The following is a 20,382-nucleotide window of genomic DNA, read 5'->3' as shown; positions in this document are numbered from 1 at the left end:
AGCTGGCTATTGGAGTTTCCTGCAGCTCAGACTTATTTATACGTCATTCAATATGACAGGCAAAGTACTGCATGATGAATATATACGTCATTTTGGGTTAAGGCGTTAGACACTTTAATAAATGCTGACTAGTGATGCAGACTTTCCTGTTTACTGGTCTAAATTCTAAAGATAAGGAATTCTTTAACATTTTTAAAAATCTGTTTCTGCATAATGCTTTATTTCATGTGACATATCTTCCTATGATATCTGTTACTGTGATGTCACTGAATAAGAACAATTACTGCAAATTATGAAATACAAAGTTGGGCAGGATTGTGCTTTCTATGGTTAGGAGATGTCTGTATTTGCAATACTGTTCTGTCTAGGAAGCTTTACCTCTAATTAAAATGGGATACATACAAAAAATTTTAAAAATTGCATACCCCCCACTGTCTCGATTTTTGCGGGACAGTCCCGATTTTAGGAGTCTGTCCCGCTGTCCCGGTTTGCTAGCCATCTGTCCCGCATTGCCCCATGCATTAAAAAAAATGCATTAAATTCTATTGGGCACATACTCAGAAGCAGCTGGCATTTCTCTCCTAGGGTATACCTGTTAGATTTCTTGTGGAAAAGTAATGGTGTGTGGGTTAAGCAGTAGTAGGAAGGCTGTATACCCTCTAACCCCTGGTAGTGATAACGTCTAACCCCTGGTGATACTAGAATGCCTTCAGTTTTATACGATGAGCAGTGCTAACACCAGGGTAACGAACAGTGGCAGCCTCAGACTGCCAGCTAATGTGCTTGCCAACCCCAGGACCCCATACAATGAGTTACAGATACCCATATATGATGTAGTGTGTGTGTCTATCTGTATCTATAAGTGTGTATGTGTGTGTATCTGCATGTATAAGTGTAAGCAGAGTAGTGTGTGTGTATCTGTATGTATAAGTATGTGTGTTTATCTGCATGTATAAGTGTATGCTATGTAGTGTGTGTCTGCATATATACATGTAAGCTATGAAGTGTGTGTATCTACATGTATAAGTGTATACTATGTAGTGTGTGTGTGTATCAGCATGTGTAAGTGTATACTATGTAGTGTGTGTATCTGCATGTATAAGTGTATGCTTTGTGGTGTCTGTATCTGTATGTGTAAGTGTATGCTATGTAGTGTGTGTGCGTATCTGCATGTATAAGTGTATGCTATGTAGTGTGTGTGTATCAGCATGTGTAAGTGTATACTATGTAGTGTGTGTGTGTATCTGCATATATAAGTGTATGCTTTGTGGTGTCTGTATCTGTAAGTGTATGCTATGTAGTGTGTGTGTGTGCGTATCTGCATGCATAAGTGTATGCTATGTAGTGTGTGTGTGTGTATCTGTATGCTATGTAATGTGTGTGTATCTGCATGTATAAGTGTATGCTATGTAGTGTGTGTGTATCTGCATGTGTAAGTGTATACTATGTAGTGTGTGTCTGCATGTGTAGGTGTATGCAATGTAGTGTGTGTAAGTGTATGCTATGTAGTGTGTGTGTATGTGCATGTATAAGTGTATGCTATGTAGTGTGTGTGTATGTGCATATGAAAGTGTATGCTATGTAGTGTGTGTGTATCTGCATGTGTAAGTGTATGCTATGTAGTGTGTTACTATGCATTTTTGCTAACTTTAAGGCCAGAATCTAGAATATTAATGAGGAAAGCAGAGAGCAGTTTTGAAGAATATATTATTAAATGTCCAATTAAGATAAAAAATATTTAGCATGGTCTCTGCAAAGGTTAATTAAATACAGAGCTCACATAGCTATATCAGTGGTTTGAGCTTGTGTTTGATTTGCTGCCTAAGAGTATTAAAAGATATGACTTTATTTAAAATTTTATTTATATTACTTTGGTCTTATGATTTTTTAAGCCCCGCCCCTGCTCACCAAATTTCAACTTTTTGCTGGGGGGGGGGGGTCCCTCTTTTGAATTTTGAAATGTTGGGAGGTATGAAATTATTGCTGTGCTATTATCCCTCTTCTTGTTGGACAGTCAAATCATGTTACCTCTTGTGCCCAACATTTGATGTGTATATAAAAATCTTCTATTAACCATTATTTAGTTTTCTATTTGCAAACTTCTGACTTGAAAAATGAAAAGATTATTATCTATAGTAGATTATATTTTAGGCAATAGCATAAATAAGACATTGGGTTATTACAAGACAAAAAGTATTGCCACACATCCAAATGAAACCACATATTTAAAAATGCTGCAAAATATTGCCTGCAAAAAAACTTTTATACTTTTAAATAAAATTGGGATCTTAGTCACAAAACATGGCCAAATTCTGCTCAGCCAATCACCACTTACAAAGATGTCCCAAAATACACTGGTCCTAACGCTACAAAATTTAGCCTTACTTACTGGGCGGGCTGAATAATTCAATTCTAATTTTCGAAAACAGAATTTCAACACTGCACTGCAGTGCTATGCATTAGGTTATTGTCATTGTTTCCTGTTGGCGAACTTAGTTGGCTGTACAGTGTCCCCGCCCATATGTAAATCAAACTTACATCATTCTTTTGTCCTCCCATTGGCCCATGTATTTCCCCCTTGGTAACGGCCGTGTGCAGACCGCATGCGTAATAAGCATAGCAGTTACCAAGTGAGTAGTTTATGGACCAATGAGGGTTTTAGCTAAGGACAACTACGCATGCGCAGAGTAGCAAGTGCAGTGGGAGTGGTTTATGGTGGCGCAGGTCCGGATACAAGCCGATTTATACTCCGCCTCCTCCCTTCTTCGGGTGTACCGGAGATTACCGCAGAGCTCCCTGGGCACCTGAGCGGTCAGGGATTGTGTGCGTACGGTACGTAGGCAGGTTATACGACAGTTTGTATGTGTGGAGGAGCATTGAGAGCTGTAGTCGCGTGCACGGTTTTTACATATGGTGGGATGCGGCATTTCTCCTCCCCACCATGCTTTGCCTCATGCATCTCCTATTATGTCTGTGTAATGAGGGTCTATCCGCCATATGGATCTCTTTAAGCAGTTCTATAGGACTGGATGTCACCTGAAACAGCTATTCTAGTCTGGTTAACAATTTGATGGTTTTCAGTCTATAAACCCCCCGATTTCGCTAGTTTTGTAAGTCTGTGTTTCAATATGTCGTGCTTGATCTCGATTTCCGTAATATTTGCTCATAAGGGAAATAATCAAGGATGTATACTGAAAGCAGTGGCTCTCAAGTTGACAATAAGCGAAGTAGCCCTTGTCTAGATCATAAGAAATCTTGAGTGGCTCGATTTCTTTATACTAAGTTATGTTTCTGGATGATTCCATATAGTTACGAACAGACGCCCTTGTCTGGCTCATAAATAGCTGGTTAATCAATATCCCTATTAGCTTTTATGTTTCAAATTAATGTCTACCCCGTGATACAAATGAAACTTATTTTTGTGTGTATATGTTGTAGCAGGATATATTGTTTTAGAAGTTATAGCAATCATTTGATATAATGAATCTTGTAAAACTTTGATGTTAGTATTTGCTGGTAACTTTAATTTGCCAACATTTAATCATAATGTGCATAATGTAAAATCTGTAAACAGATTGGTCAAGCACTGATCATGTACAGACTGTGCATCAAATGTTTAGTTGTAGGTGTTGACTATATAGTGACTCCACCATTTCTAATGGGTTTAATTTGTGCTCCAGATTTACATTTGTTGCCTACATTGCTTATAAAAGTAGCTGTAAACATACTTTCTCTTACCCCACACAACATCACCAGCTTTCATCTCTTCTTGAACTGTATATGTGTTAAAACAATAAAAATATTAATATTTCAGCATACTGACACACACTAAACTATAAAGATTAAAGGGACACTGAACCCAAAATTTTTCTTTTGTAATTCAGAAAGAGCATGCAATTTTAAGCAACTTTCTAATTTACTCCTATTATCAATTTTTCTTCGTTCTCTTGCTATCATTATTTGAAAAAGAATGCATCTAAGCTTTTTTTTGGTTTCAGGACTCTGGACAGGACTTTTTTTTTATTGGTGGATGAATTTATCCACCAATCAGCAAGGACAACCCAGGTTGTTCACCAAAAATGGGCTGGCATCTAAACTTACATTCTTGCATTTAAAATAAAGATATCAAGAGAATGAAGAAAATTTGATAATAGGAGTAAATTAGAAAGTTGCTTAAAATGTCATGCTCAATGTGAATCACGAAATAATTTTTTTGGGTACAGTGTCCCTTTAAGGATGTGTGTGTATATAATATATATTTACTTTAAGACTGATACAATACAGTTAAAAGTAGTGTGAATCATTTTTGGTGATTCTCAGGCTGCATATGCAGTCATTTGATATTAGCTGCCCATTGCTGGCTTAATATAACTTGAGAAATATGTTTATGTTGCAGTTTTTGAGCTGCTTAGGTTTTCAATTAAAGCTGCAAATGTTAAAAATATATTTAAGTGGTATATTTATGGTGTTTTTCCTAACTGGCACCTGCATTTTGGAATTTGTTTAAAAAAAAAAAAATAGAATAGAATAAACATCAGTTGTCAGTCAGTGGGACCCGTTGCAGCTGCTACATCCAGATTTGCAGCATGATAGCAAACAGTTTCCATTAATAGGTCACTGTTGTAAAAAAAAAAAAAAATCTGTAAAGCACTTGAATTTTTTTTTTTTTTTTTAAATCAAGTGTTTAGGTGGTTGGAGCATACAGACATGCCATACTTGATTGGCTATTTGTCTATCCTGATATGGAGTGACACGGGAGTGCTTGATTTTGATAATGTTTACCCCTTTATTAGGTATTTAACACATAGCAAGAATGGTATTTGGGTTTTAAATAAAATGGTGTAATAAAATAAAAACACTTATCTTTAATTTTAGTTTTACAATAGACATTTTTTTTAATGTAAAAATTGCAAAATATTATTAATATGTGTGGTACAATGGAGGACCTAATGGCCATTAGTTACAAATGAGTATGTAAAATAAAATAAAAGTACTGAACAGTTCTCAAGAACCTTGGTTCTCCAGATGTTTTAGAACTACATTTCCCATGATGCTTGCTTAGACAATTAAGCATCATGGGAAATGTAGTTCTAAAACATCTGGAGAGCCAAAGTTGCTCACCCCTGGCATAACCTATTCAATTTCACTTCCTGCCACCCCCCTCCCCCATCTATTTGTGTTTGGCTGCTTGATTTTAATATGACCATGTTAGCCATAATTATATGCTGTATAACTATATTTTGTCCCAGCAAATTCCTATAATTAAAGTGCCATTGGGCCCCCTTTGCGTGGGTTAAACACTTAGAGATGTAGTGTTAAAACTACATGCTCTAATGAATTAGTGCATATAATAGTTGGACTATAATGGCCATTTCTATATTTCTCATGCTCTGATCTAAAACGGAAGCTAGCCATATTATTAATATTATTATTTTATGAAGCGCCATCATATTCCGCAGCCCTGTCCATGGATACAGATCATTTAAATAAAACTTCTAAGACTAAGACAGGACAGAATTTACAAACACATACAGGAAGAATCGAGGGCCCTATTCCTGTGGGAACTTACAATCTAGAAGGGTAGGAGGTTAGGAAACATGAGGTGAGGACTGCAAGAGTGAGAAAGATGTTAATGCAGAGTTGGAGTGAAATGTTGTTAGGTAAAAGGAATATAATTGAGTTGGGTGGTAGGCTTCTCTGAACAGAAAAGTCTTCAGAGAGCATTTAAAGGACGAAAGATTTGGGCAAAGCCTGACAGCACGAGGGAGAGTGTTCCAGAGGGGAGGGTAGGTGCTGCACGATAGAAGTCCTGCAGTCTAGCATGAGAGGAGGTGATAGTCGCAGAAGCAAGGAGCAGGTCATTGTTGGATCTTAGTGGGCGGGCTGGAGTATACTTGTTGATTAGAGAGGATAGGTAGAGGGGAGCTGAGTTGGTGAGTGCTTTGTATGCAAGGGTGAGAATTTTGAATTTAATTCTGCTGTGTATGGGGAGCCAATGAAGGGACTGACAGAGCGGCGGGAAAGGTGGATCAGTCTGGCAGAGGCATTTAGGATGGATTAAAGAGGGGAGAGGCGGGAAAGAGGAAGGCCAGTAAGTAGGTTATTGCAGTAGTCAAGTCGGGAAATAACAAGGGAGTGTATTATTTGCTTTGTGGTGTTTGCGCACAGAAAAGGCAGAATCTTGGAAATGTTGCGTAGATGGTTGCGGCAGGATGTAGAAAGCGATTGGATATGGGGGGTGAAGGATAGATTTGAGTCAAGTGTAACTCCGAGGCAGCGGACTTGGGGCGATGGGGAAATGGTGATGCCGTCAACAGGGATAGAGAAGTCACAGGGCGGCGTAGAGCTTGAGGGGGGGGGGGGGGATAAGGAGCTCAGTCTTGGACATGTTAATCTTTAGGTGGTGAGAGGCCATCCAGGAAGAAATACCAGATAAGCAGTTGCTGACATGAGAAAGGACAGAGGGAGAGAGAGCAGGGGTGGAGAGGTAGATCTGGGTGTCATCAGTATAGAGATGATATTTGAAGTCATAACTGTTGATAAGTTTACCCAGTGAAGAAGTATAAATGGAGAAGAGTAGAGGACCCAGAACAGATCCTTGAGGTACTCCAACTGACAGAGGCATTAGAGAGGAGGAGTCATTGGCAAATGACACAGAAAAAGACCTGTGAAACAAGGAAGGAGCAGTGCCACAGAGACCAAAAGAGCTAAGGGTCTGTAGGAGGAGGGGGTGGTCAACTGTGTCGAAAGCAGCTGAGAGGTCAAGTAGGATGAGTATGGAGTAGTGGCCTATATTTTTAGCAGAGAGAAGATCGTTCGTAACCTTGGTAAGGGCAGTCTCAGTTGAGTGTTTGGGGCGGAATCCGGATTGCAGGGGGTCAACAAGGAGTTGGTGGACAGGAAGTGGTTAAGGCGATTATAAACTAGTTTTTCAAGGAGTTTTGATGTTAGTGGGAGCAGTGATATTGGGCGGTAGCTTTCAGGAGAATTAGGGTCAAGGGAGGGTTTTTTGAGTATGGGAGTGACTATTGCATGTTTGAAAGAAGATGGGAATGAGCTGGTAGAAAGAGATAGGTTGAAGATGTGGGTAAGAGCAGGAATGAGGGTAGAAGATAGGGAGGGTATTAGATGGGAAGGTATAGGGTCGAGTGGGCAGGTAGTGAGGCGTGAGGAAGATAGCAAGGAGGAAACTTCATTCTCAGTGGCTGGATGGAGGAAGCAGAGGGAGTGGCAGGGCCTGTTGATGGAGTATTGCAGGTTGGTGTTGGGATGTTGCTCCGGATAGAATTCGTTTTGTTTAAAAAGTAGTCTGCCAAGTCTTGAGCACTAAAGACAGATGAGGGGGGTGGAGCAGGAGGGTAGAGGAAAGAGATAAAGGTGGAGAAGAGTTGTTTAGGTTTTGAGGAAAGAGTAGATATAAGGGAGAAGTAGGCTTGCTTGGCTAAGTGAAGGGCACAAGTGTATGAATGAAGCATAAACTTATAGTGTATGAAGTCAGGTTCAGAGCGAGTTTTCCTCCAGACACGCTCAGCAGTACGGGAGCATTTTTGCAAATTACGTGTTTGCTGAGAGTGCCAGGGCTTCAACTGACGGCGTGATGTTTTGCGCAGCTGGGGAGGGGCAAGTGTGTCTAGTGCAGAGGAGAGAGTTTTGTTATAGTGGGATGTTGCGAGATCTGGGCAGGTTATAGTGGAAGTGTGAGGGAGGAGATCTTGAATAGTTTTTGAAAATTGGAGCGGATCCACAGCATGTAGATTTCTACAGCTGTGGGGGCGGGATGGAGGAGTTGGTTTAGCTGTTGCATTAATATTATAGGTGACCAGGTGATGGTCTGAGATGGGAAAAGGGCGACAGGTGAGGTCAGATATAGAACAGAGGTAGGAAAATGCCAGGTCGATGGAGTGTCCATCACGGTGGGTAGGGAATAGGGTGGATTGTGAGAGACCGAAGGAGGATGTAAGTGAAAGAAGATTAGAGGCAGCAGGGGCAGATGGGTTGTCAATGGGAATGTTGAAGTCCCCAAGGATTATGGTTGATATATTTGTAGAGAGAAAGTGAGGAAGCCAGGTGGCAAAGTTGTCAAGGAAATGGGAGGTAGGTCCGGGAGTGCGATGGATGGCTGCCACTTTGAGAGGGGTGAGAACAGGCTAATACAGTGGACTTCAAAGGAAGAGAAGGAGAGAGATGGGATTGATGGTAGGTACTGATAAGTGCAAGAGGGGGAGAGCAGGATCCCAACACCACCGCCACGTTTATCACCTGGCCTAGGGGTATGGCTAAAGTGAAGACCACCATGTGTGAGAGCAGCAGTGGAAAATGTGTCGGAAGGAGATAGCCATGTTTCGGTAATTGCTAAAAGGGTGAAAGAATTTGAAATAAACAGGTCATGAATGGTTGTAAGTTTATTGCAGACAGAGCGAGAGTTCCATAGTGCGCAAGTGAAAGGAGTGTGTGCGTATGGGATGCATTTGATGGAGATGAGGTTATGTGTGTTGCTTTTATTAAAGTTACTATAAGGAGTGCGTGATTGGGTAATGGTGGGAATGAGGGTGGGCCCAGGATTTGGAGAGATGTCACCTGATGCTAATAGCAGCAAGATGGAAAGTAAGAGTAGGTGAGAATGAGATTTATAGCAGTGGGGGCATTTCTGTGAGGTGGTGCAGTTTAGTGACATAGATTTTAAAATGGAAAGTAGTTCATGAGAGCTGAGGAAAGGAGAGAGGGGCCAATATAAACTGCCTGTTGTGAAGGGTAAGGTATGAGCATGTGAGCCTGCCTCTGGAGTAGGCATGAGGCTGTTATAAGGAAAAGCAGTTCTGAAAACATAGCAGAATTTCAAGTGCAATTTTTTTTTGTTTTAAATAGAAAATATTTAACTTTCCTCAAATCTAATTCTTAGCACTGCCACTTAAAGATGTCACTTAGAGAGATGGCAGCTTAGAGATGGTGTTCTCTGCAAATGCTAAACCCTGCAAATGCTTTCCCTAAAGTAAAATATTGTATCATCTTTCCCCTTAAACATGTTTCTCTATTCAACTACAATTTATTGCAATTCCACAACCTGTGCATGTGCCTCATTTTACCCATGGATCAGTGATTTAAGCTATCTGGCTACTGATCTCTAAGCAGCTGGTAATTTGAGGAGACCTACTTGTAGGATAGGGTTGATTAAGGATACGCAGCTGCAACTTTTGACATCTCTTCACACAGCGAATTGAGGTGTGTTGAGTGATTTTACCTTTTTGGTGAATTTGAACATATGTAGGTCAATTGTGGATGACTGATTCTTTTTTTTTTTTGTGTGCTATATTAATTTGTGGTGTTTATGATCTTTTTCAAACTTTCTTTTTTTGCATAAATATTTGCCCCTACCTCTCTATCTGCTTTTAACCTTTGTTGCTTTTTAAATGGAATAACTCAACAAATCATTCAGTGACTATTATCGAATATTTGGAAAATAGGTTTCCCATTAAATGTTAAGGCAGACCGTTTAATGTGTAGCTGAGTGAGCCTCAATTAAATAGCTGCATATAAGAACTGGTATTCTTGGAGTGTGCTTTATTTAGTGCATTGTCAGTTTCCTATAGCCCAACTTATTTTTTAATTTCCTTTTGAATGACAATTGCAGCATTTCATATTGCTTAACCCCTTAATGACCAAGGACGTACGCCACACGTCCTAAAAAAAAAAAAATACAGTTAATGACCGAGGACGTGTGGCGTACGTCCTTGGTCTGGAAAGCAGCTGGAAGCGATCCTGCTCGCTTCCAGCTGCTTTCCGGTTATTGCAGTGATGCCTCGATATCGAGGCATCCTGCAATAACCCCCCTTAGCCATCCGATGCAGAGAGAGCCACTCGCCCGATGCAGAGAGAGCCACTCGACATCGGTGGCCGGTATCGTTGGTGGGTGGGAGCAAGTCTGGGAGGCGGGTGGGCGGCCATCGATGTGCCGAGTGGAGGGAAGGGGGGCGGAACAGTCGGGAGCGTGCACGGGGGGCGGCGGGCGGGCGCGTGCAGGGGCGGGAGCGAACTGCTACACTACAGAAAAATAAAGCTGGTAAAAGCTAAAAAAAAAGTTTTTAAAGTTATAAATAACAGTTAAGGGATCTGGAAGGGGTGGGGGGTTGGTCTTGCGGGGGGGGGGGGAAGCTACTCTACCGGAAAGGGCATTTTTTTTTTAAAAAAAAGGCGCATTTGTTACTAAACTGGGTACTGGCAGACAGCTGCCAGTACCCAAGATGGCACCCATTAATTCAGAGGGGGAGGGGAGAGCTGTTTGGTGTGGGATCAGTGAGGTTGGGGACTAAGGGGGGATCCTACACAGCAGCATATGTAAATATGCCAAAAAGAAGCCCAAGTATAGCTTTTATTTTAGTACTGGCAGAGTTTCTGCCAGTACTTAAGATGGCGGGGACAATTGTGGGGGAGGGAAGAGAGCTGTTTGGGAGGGATCAGGGGGTCTCATGTTTCAGGTGGGAGGCTGAGCTCTACACTAAAGCTAAAATTAACCCTGCAAGCTACATAATTAACCCCTTCACTGCTAGCCATAATACACGTGTGAAATGCAGCGGCATCTGGCCGCCTTCTAATTGCCAAAAAGCAACGCCAAAGCCATATATGTCTGCTATTTCTGTACAAAGGGGATCCCAGAGAAGCATTTACAACCATTTGTGCCATGATTGCACAAGCTGTTTGTAAATGATTTCAGTGAGAAACCTAAAATTGTGAAAAATTTAACGTTTTTTTTAATTTGATCGCATTTGGTGGTGAAATGGTGGCATCAAATATATCAAAATTGGCCTAGATCAATACTTGGGGTTGTCTACTACACTACACTAAAGCTAAAAGTATCCCTAAAAGCTCCCTACATGCTCCATAATTAACCCCTTCACTTCTGGGCATAATACACGTGTAGTGCGCAGTGGCATTTAGCAGCCTTCTAATTACTAAAAAGCAACGCCAAAGCCATATATGTCTGCTATTTCTGAACAAAGGGGATCCCAGAGAAGCATTTACAACCATTTAAGCCATAATTGCACAAGCTGTTTGTAAATAATTTCAGTGAGAAACCAAAAGTTTGTGAAAAAATTAGTAAAAAAGTGAACCATTTTTTGTATTTAATCGCATTTGGCGGTGAAATGGTGGCATGAAATATACCAAAATGGGCCTAGATGAATACTTTGGGATGTCTACTAAAAAAAAATATATACTTGTCAATGGATATTCAGAGATTCCTGAAAAATATTAGTGTTCTAATGTAACTAGCGCTAATTTTGAAAAATAATGGTTTGGAAATAGCAAAGTGCTACTTGTATTTATGGCCCTATAACTTGCAAAGATGTAAACATTGGGTATTTCTAAACTCAGGACAAAATTTAGAAACTATTTAGCACGGTGTTTTTTGGTGGTTGTAGATATGTAACAGATTTTGGGGGTCAAAGTTAGAAAAAGTGTGTTTTTCAATTTTTTCCTCATTTTATAATTTTTTATAGTAAATTATAAGATATGATGAAAATAATGGTATCTTTAGAAAGTCCATTTAATGGCGAGAAAAACGGTATATAATATGTGTGGGTACAGTAAATGAGTAAGAGGAAAATTACAGCTAAACACAAAACCGCAGAAATGTAAAAATAGCCTTGGTCCCAAACGGACAGAAAATTGAAAAGTGCTGTGGTCATTAAGGGGTTAAAGGCACACTGAACCCAATTTTTTTTCTTTCGTGATTCAGATAGAACCTGCAATTTTAATCAACTTTCTAATTTACTCCTATTATCAAATTTTCTTAATTCTCTTGGTATCTTTATTTGAAAAGCAAAATGTAAGTTTAGATGCCGGCCCATTTTTGGTGAACAATCTGGGTTGTTTGTGCTGATTGGTGGATAAATTCATCCACCAATAAACAAGTGCTGTCCAGGGTTCTAAATTAAAATTTGGCTGGCTCCTTAGCTTAGATGCCTTTTTCAAATAAAGATAGTAAGCGAACGAAGAAAAATTGATAATGAGAAAGTTGCTTAAAATTACATGCTCTATCTGAATCACAAAAGAAAAAAAAATGGGTTCAGTGTCCCTTTAATTTCAACACAATTTCTTACATGGATCATATTTTAATTAGTATTTACAGATATATCCAGCCACACTATGGGCTCCATGTACTAAGAGGCGGGCGGACAGCTTCTTAACTCGCAAAGCTGTCCGCCCGCCTCCGCTACACACGGGCAGCGGATCTATTGATCCGCTTGACCGTATGTATCATTACACACTCAGCGGAGTGTGTAATGCCCGCCCCTTCAGTCGCGCGACCAATCACGCGACTGAAGGGGCTGTCAATCACCGAGAGCGAGCGAGCTCTCAGTGATTCTGCTTCGCCACCTAAGAGGTGGCGTAGGGTGTAGGAAGCAGCGGTCTAATGACCGCTGCTTCTTACATTGCGGGAAGCAGGCTCGCATATGCGAACCTGCCCCGCAAAGGCTCCGGAGCAGCTTTCGCTGCTTCGTACATGGAGCCGTATTGCTAAAAATCTACTGGAAACTAGCTAAACACATTGGTAAGCCAATCACAAGAGGCAAATATGTGCAGACACCAGTTAGCTGCTAGCTCCTCGTCCTATCTAGATATGCTTTTCAACAAAGGATACCAAGAGAATGAAGCAAATGAGAAAAGTAAATTGAAAAGTTGTTTAAAAATGTAAGCTTTATCTAAATCATGAGAGAAATATTTTGGGTTTCATGTCCCTTTTTTAAGTCTTGCTTTTGAAATTAATTTTTTTGTGGCCCAGTTTAAGCATCTTGAATGTAGTGTCCTGCTAGCATCATGACAGTAGGGATGTTTAAACTTCCACAACATTTAAACTACCCTTCTATCTTGAAGCAAACATTTACCAGCTTTAAAGGGACAGTATACTATAACATTGTTTTTCCCTTAATATGTTTCCAATTACTTATTTTACCAGCTGCAGAGTATAAAATGTATAAGATTTGCTTTAAGGCTTATTCGTGTATATTAGCTGATTTTGTGTTTTGAAGCCACAACCTAATAAAATGGGTTGAGCTTGTAGGTATAATCAGATCTAATTACTTTATCACATTATGTACATATACCTGCTCCTTATATCTGTGCATAAACCAATCACCAATACTTGGAGAGTACAATAGAAAATTTAACATTTTATTACCCTACCTTGTCTACCACTGGGAGTGTAATTTCTTCTACTGGCTGTGTTAACACAGCTTGGTCTCCAGGCCAAAAACTTCCAGGATAGGTAAGGATACCACAGGCTAAATCTATTTCAAATGCCAATATAAGGGTAATGAAAATACTTGTAAACAATTTATAACACTCCAGCAAGTAAAGTGGATCACTGGGAACAAATTAAAGGGAGAAAGTTTGAGTAAACTGTCCCTTTAATCTCTATACTAAACAATTCTCTGGCTCCTGTCTTCTGTGTTGTTACTTAGCTTCAAATTTGTCCGACCCTGCTTTATGGAATATTTTGCAGATTTGCAGGCTATATTTATATACCAATATAATATATTAGTAACAGAAATGAGGCTGTATTATGAAAATACTGAAAATAAGTTAAACGTTGTTGTTTTAAACATAGTTTACCCTTTTGTTCTTAAGGAACATTTATAGTGCAAAAAATTACCATCTGTGCCACTGCTAAATGGCTCGCTGGCCATGTCTGCTTGGGACCAGAGCATATCATTTTAGCGCTGCCAACTCTGACATTTCTAAAGAGCTGTAGCGCAAAAATGACATGCTGTAGTCTGTCACTTTAAAGCACTGGCAACTTCCCTATTTGCAAGTTGTAAAAGCAATAACATGCTTTTTGTGTAATCTATTTGCAGATATGGCGCGAGGACATCAGAAGATCCAATCACAGCAGAAAAATGCAAAGAAACAAGCTGAACAGAAAAAAAAACAAGGCCATGATCAAAAAGCAGCAGCCAAAGCTGCCTTAGTATTTACTTGTGCTGTTTGCAGGGTACGCTGGCATCATTAGTTCATGATTTTATAAAAGAATGGTGCTGACATTTTATGGTGGTCCCTTGACTTCTATTTTCCAAGCTCAACTGCCAGTATTAAATATTAATATAATATGTGAGAATTTTATTTATCTGAGGACTAGAGAAAATGTCAGTGCTACCAGACGTGTGCTTTTAGAAATTCGGCATTTGTTTGCACAAATCTTTGTTTCACTATTAAATTAATAAAATGGTCAAACACTACTACCCACGGCCATGGTATTCATTTAGAGCAGGGCTCGACAAACCCAGGAGCCTGGTAGCCACTGACTCCTAGAATTTTACCCCTGGCTCCTAACTTTTTGGGGTATTCTCCATATATCTATATACAAATCAAACGGTCTGGGTCCTAAAAATATGCCTGGCTCCTAAATATTCTTACTGGCTCCTAATTTTTAAACACATTTGTCAAGCACTGATTTAGAGAAATAAATGCTGAATTTCTGAAAGTGCCCTTGTCTGTTTTCTATTGGCGGCATTGTTACTACTTTTTTAAAGATGCCAATTCATGGTTAATTTTGACTAATTGAATTGTCTTTTGGAAGTCAAAACTAAACTTTCATGAAGGCTTCCTTTGACACCTAGCTCCTTTCCTTGAATCTTTCGCTTTTTTATTATGCTTGTATGGAGTTATTTGTCTTAAAGCAGCAAGCAGTGATTATAAACTAGTTGTACAGACATGCACTTCTTGTAAGCATCAAAATTGAAATAAAGTGTGTGTGTGGTCACTTAAATTTCTATGTATTATGTATATTTTAAAGATTCCTTTTAATGTCCCTTTAAAGGCTAGAAACTAGGTCAATGACTGATACTTCTCTTTGACAAAAGAAACCAAAACTCCTTTTAATATGTAGCAAATCTTTCTCTGCTCTTTTTAAGACACAAATGCCAGATCCCAAAACATTCAAACAGCACTTTGAGAGCAAGCATCCAAAGGTGCCTCTTCCACCAGAACTCGTTGATGTTGAGGCATAGAAAAACAGGTATATCTCAACTTTAATATGTTAATAAAAACCAAATTTTCACTTTTTTACAGTAGATTGTAGTAATAACTGACTTGAAATTTAACAATGTACAAGATGTTTATTCAATAACTAGCACAATTTAGACTACATAAACTGCGTATCCAATCTCTAGATATAAATGTGAGTATTGGAGAGTGCTTTCCTGTCTGGACTGTGTGTGTGTGTGTATGTATCAGGGAGTGCTTTCCCTAGATTGTATGTGTGTATCGGGGAGTGCTTTCCTGCCTGGACTGTGTATGTATCGGGGAGTGCTTTCCCTAGATTGTATGTGTGTATCGGGGAGTGCTTTCCTGCCTGGACTGTGTGTGTATCGGGGAGTGCTTTCCTGCCTGGACTGTGTGTGTATCGGGGAGTGCTTTCCTGCCTGGACTGTGTGTGTATCGGGGAGTGCTTTCCTGCCTGGACTGTGTGTGTATCGGGGAGTGCTTTCCTGCCTGGACTGTGTGTGTATCGGGGAGTGCTTTCCTGCCTGGACTGTGTATGTATCGGGGAGTGCTTTCCTGCCTGGACTGTGTATGTATCGGGGAGTGCTTTCCTGCCTGGACTGTGTATGTATCGGGGAGTGCTTTCCTGCCTGGACTGTGTATGTATCGGGGAGTGCTTTCCTGCCTGGACACTGTGTGTATCGGGGAGTGCTTTCCTGCCTGGACACTGTGTGTGTATCGGGGAGTGCTTTCCTGCCTGGACACTGTGTATGTATCGGGGAGTGCTTTCCTGCCTGGACACTGTGTATGTATCGGGGAGTGCTTTCCTGCCTGGACACTGTGTATGTATCGGGGAGTGCTTTCCTGCCTGGACACTGTGTATGTATCGGGGAGTGCTTTCCTGCCTGGACACTGTGTGTGTGTGTGTGTATGTATCGGGGAGTGCTTTCCTGCCTGGTGTGTGTATGTATCGGGGAGTGCTTTCCTGCCTGGACACTGTGTGTGTGTGTGTATCGGGGAGTGCTTTCCTGCCTGGACAGTGTGTGTATGTATCGGGGAGTGCTTTCCTGCCTGGTGTGTGTATGTATCGGGGAGTGCTTTCCTGCCTGGACAGTGTGTGTATGTATGTATCGGGGAGTGCTTTCCTGCCTGGTGTGTGTATGTATCGGGGAGTGCTTTCCTGCCTGGACACTGTGTGTGTGTGTATCGGGGAGTGCTTTCCTGCCTGGACACTGTGTGTGTGTGTGTATCGGGGAGTGCTTTCCTGCCTGGACACTGTGTGTGTGTGTATCGGGGAGTGCTTTCCTGCCTGGACACTGTGTGTGTATCGGGGAGTGCTTTCCTGCCTGGACACTGTGTGTGTATCGGGGAGTGCTTTCCTGCCTGGACAGTGTGTGTGTGTATGTATCGGGGAGTGCTTTCCTGCCTGGACAGTGTGTGTGTATGTATCGGGGAGTGCTTTCCTGCCTGGACACTGTGTGTGTGTGTGTGTGTATCGGGGAGTGCTTTCCTGCCTGGACACTGTGTATGTATCGGGGAGTGCTTTCCTGCCTGGACACTGTGTGTGTGTGTGTGTGTATGTATGTATCGGGGAGTGCTTTCCTGCCTGGACAGTGTGTGTGTGTGTATCGGGGAGTGCTTTCCTGCCTGGACAGTGGGTGTATGTATGTATCGGGGAGTGCTTTCCTGCCTGGACACTGTGTGTGTGTGTATCGGGGAGTGCTTTCCTGCCTGGACAGTGTGTGTGTGTGTGTATCGGGGAGTGCTTTCCTGCCTGGACAGTGTGTGTGTGTGTGTGTATCGGGGAGTGCTTTCCTGCCTGGACAGTGTGTGTGTGTGTGTATCGGGGAGTGCTTTCCTGCCTGGACAGTGTGTGTGTGTATCGGGGAGTGCTTTCCTGCCTGGACAGTGTGTGTGTGTATCGGGGAGTGCTTTCCTGCCTGGACAGTGTGTGTATGTATCGGGGAGTGCTTTCCTGCCTGGACAGTGTGTGTATGTATCGGGGAGTGCTTTCCTGCCTGGACAGTGTGTGTGTGTGTATCGGGGAGTGCTTTCCTGCCTGGACAGTGTGTGTGTGTGTGTATCGGGGAGTGCTTTCCTGCCTGGACAGTGTGTGTGTGTATCGGGGAGTGCTTTCCTGCCTGGACAGTGTGTGTGTGTATCGGGGAGTGCTTTCCTGCCTGGACAGTGTGTGTATGTATCGGGGAGTGCTTTCCTGCCTGGACAGTGTGTGTATGTATCGGGGAGTGCTTTCCTGCCTGGACACTGTGTGTGTATGTATCGGGGAGTGCTTTCCTGCCTGGACACTGTGTGTGTATGTATCGGGGAGTGCTTTCCTGCCTGGACACTGTGTATGTATCGGGGAGTGCTTTCCTGCCTGGACACTGTGTATCGGGGAGTGCTTTCCTGCCTGGACACTGTGTGTGTGTGTGTATCGGGGAGTGCTTTCCTGCCTGGACACTGTGTGTGTGTGTGTGTGTATCGGGGAGTGCTTTCCTGCCTGGACACTGTGTGTGTGTGTATGTATCGGGGAGTGCTTTCCTGCCTGGACACTGTGTGTGTGTGTATGTATCGGGGAGTGCTTTCCTGCCTGGACACTGTGTGTGTGTATGTATCGGGGAGTGCTTTCCTGCCTGGACACTGTGTGTGTGTGTATCGGGGAGTGCTTTCCTGCCTGGACACTGTGTGTGTGTGTATCGGGGAGTGCTTTCCTGCCTGGACACTGTGTGTGTGTGTGTGTGTATCGGGGAGTGCTTTCCTGCCTGGACAGTGTGTGTATCGGGGAGTGCTTTCCTGCCTGGACAGTGTGTGTATCGGGGAGTGCTTTCCTGCCTGGTGTGTGTATGTATCGGGGAGTGCTTTCCTGCCTGGTGTGTGTATGTATCGGGGAGTGCTTTCCTGCCTGGACACTGTGTGTGTGTATCGGGGAGTGCTTTCCTGCCTGGACAGTGTGTGTGTATGTATCGGGGAGTGCTTTCCTGCCTGGACAGTGTGTGTGTGTGTATCGGGGAGTGCTTTCCTGCCTGGACAGTGTGTGTGTATCGGGGAGTGCTTTCCTGCCTGGTGTGTGTGTGTATCGGGGAGTGCTTTCCTGCCTGGACACTGTGTGTATCGGGGAGTGCTTTCCTGCCTGGACACTGTGTGTATCGGGGAGTGCTTTCCTGCCTGGACACTGTGTGTATCGGGGAGTGCTTTCCTGCCTGGACACTGTGTGTATCGGGGAGTGCTTTCCTGCCTGGACACTGTGTGTGTGTGTGTATGTATCGGGGAGTGCTTTCCTGCCTGGACACTGTGTGTGTGTGTATCGGGGAGTGCTTTCCTGCCTGGACACTGTGTGTGTGTGTATCGGGGAGTGCTTTCCTGCCTGGACACTGTGTGTGTGTGTATCGGGGAGTGCTTTCCTGCCTGGACACTGTGTGTGTGTGTATCGGGGAGTGCTTTCCTGCCTGGACACTGTGTGTGTGTGTATCGGGGAGTGCTTTCCTGCCTGGACACTGTGTGTGTGTGTATCGGGGAGTGCTTTCCTGCCTGGACACTGTGTGTGTGTGTGTATCGGGGAGTGCTTTCCTGCCTGGACACTGTGTGTGTGTATCGGGGAGTGCTTTCCTGCCTGGTGTGTGTATGTATCGGGGAGTGCTTTCCTGCCTGGACACTGTGTGTGTGTGTGTATCGGGGAGTGCTTTCCTGCCTGGTGTGTGTATGTATCGGGGAGTGCTTTCCTGCCTGGACACTGTGTGTGTGTGTGTGTGTGTGTATGTATGTATCGGGGAGTGCTTTCCTGCCTGGACACTGTGTGTGTGTGTGTATGTATCGGGGAGTGCTTTCCTGCCTGGTGTGTGTATGTATCGGGGAGTGCTTTCCTGCCTGGACACTGTGTGTGTGTGTATGTATCGGGGAGTGCTTTCCTGCCTGGACACTGTGTGTGTGTATCGGGGAGTGCTTTCCTGCCTGGTGTGTGTATGTATCGGGGAGTGCTTTCCTGCCTGGACACTGTGTGTGTGTGTGTGTATGTATGTATGTATCGGGGAGTGCTTTCCTGCCTGGACACTGTGTGTGTGTATGTATCGGGGAGTGCTTTCCTGCCTGGTGTGTGTATGTATCGGGGAGTGCTTTCCTGCCTGGACACTGTGTGTGTGTGTGTGTGTGTATGTATCGGGGAGTGCTTTCCTGCCTGGACACTGTGTGTGTGTGTGTGTGTATGTATCGGGGAGTGCTTTCCTGCCTGGACACTGTGTGTGTGTGTGTGTGTGTGTATGTATCGGGGAGTGCTTTCCTGCCTGGACACTGTGTGTATGTATCGGGGAGTGCTTTCCTGCCTGGACACTGTGTGTGTGTATGTATCGGGGAGTGCTTTCCTGCCTGGACACTGTGTGTGTAATTTTTCTTCTGTGTGAAGTGTGTACTGCATAGTCCACAACACTTGTGATTTGTGTTGCTTAAAGGGATAGTAAAGTCCAAATTAAACTTTCATGATTCAGATAGGGCATGTGATTTTAAACAACTTTCTAATTTACTTTTATCATCAAATTGGCTGTATCTTGTTCTTAGTTGAAAGCTAAACCTAGGTAAGCCCTTGAAGGCCACCTTTCTGAATGCATTTGACAGTTTTCCACGGCTAAAGGGCATCAGTTCATGGGTTTCATATAAATAACAGTGCTCATGCACGTGAAGTTATTTGAGTCAGCACTAGTTTCCTGATGTGCAAGTCTGTCAAAAGATCTGAGATAAGGAGGCAGTCTGCAGAAGCTTAGATACAAGGTAATTACAGAGTTAAAAAGTATATTTATATAACCGTGTTGGTAATGCAAAACTGGGGAATGGTAAATAAAGGGATTATCTATCCTTTTTAAACAATAACATTTTTGGTGTTTACTATCCCTTTAAACATTTTGTGATGTTATATTTACTTAAAAGTAACATTTATTTTCTCTCCTTCCTAGGCTTCTTCAAACCTATAAACTGTTCATGCCATAAAAAGGTTTATTGGAAAGAAGTTAAAGAAACATCCATATTTTTATGCTGGTCCCTTGATGGGGCACAAAACTCCATAAATGTACAGTTATTTACTGATTTGTAAATCTCAAGTTGAGCAATTCTTACAAATTTTTACAGTTGTAATTATATTGATTTAATGTCCATAATGTGTATAATTTGTTCAATAAAAGTAGTATCTTGATTTTAATATTTTCTTTGCATTTTGTAATGATATACAGAGGCAGGACTTGACAAATCCAGAAGCCAAGGAGTCATAGTTCTTAACTTCTAACTCCTGATATTTTAGATTATTCTGCATTTGTCTGTATATCAAACCTATTTCTGACTCTTAACGGGTATGGCTGGCTCTGGCTCCTTAGTTTAATTTCATTTTTTTGACCCCCTGCAAAAGTGTCGTAATATATTTACACT

The 20,382-nt window shown here is 42.3% G+C and overlaps 1 protein-coding gene across 1 annotated transcript; it reads left to right on the top strand.

The window, feature by feature from the left end:
- Nucleotides 1–2,700: 2,700 nt before the first annotated feature.
- ZNF706 (zinc finger protein 706) lies at nucleotides 2,701–20,158 on the top strand. The gene is made up of 4 exons (XM_053715255.1): nucleotides 2,701–2,832; nucleotides 13,851–13,987; nucleotides 14,907–15,010; nucleotides 19,917–20,158. Exons 2-3 carry the CDS (start codon nucleotides 13,853–13,855, stop codon nucleotides 15,000–15,002), a joined length of 231 nt encoding a protein of 76 aa, XP_053571230.1. The 5' UTR covers nucleotides 2,701–2,832; nucleotides 13,851–13,852; the 3' UTR covers nucleotides 15,003–15,010; nucleotides 19,917–20,158.
- Nucleotides 20,159–20,382: the final 224 nt, after the last annotated feature.

This window comes from Bombina bombina, chromosome 5, assembly GCF_027579735.1.
Source record: "Bombina bombina isolate aBomBom1 chromosome 5, aBomBom1.pri, whole genome shotgun sequence".
In the NCBI taxonomy this organism is placed as follows: domain Eukaryota; kingdom Metazoa; phylum Chordata; class Amphibia; order Anura; family Bombinatoridae; genus Bombina; species Bombina bombina.
Note: the sequence above shows the minus strand (reverse complement) of the source record. Positions and strands in the feature narration are given on the sequence as shown.

Coding starts and splice junctions, on each gene's coding strand:
- ZNF706 (XM_053715255.1), top strand. CDS start 13,853: ATGGCGCGAGGACATCAGAAGATCCAATCACAGCAGAAAAATGCAAAG. Junction 13,988..14,906: donor TTACTTGTGCTGTTTGCAGG/GTACGCTGGCAT, acceptor GCTCTTTTTAAG/ACACAAATGCCAGATCCCAA.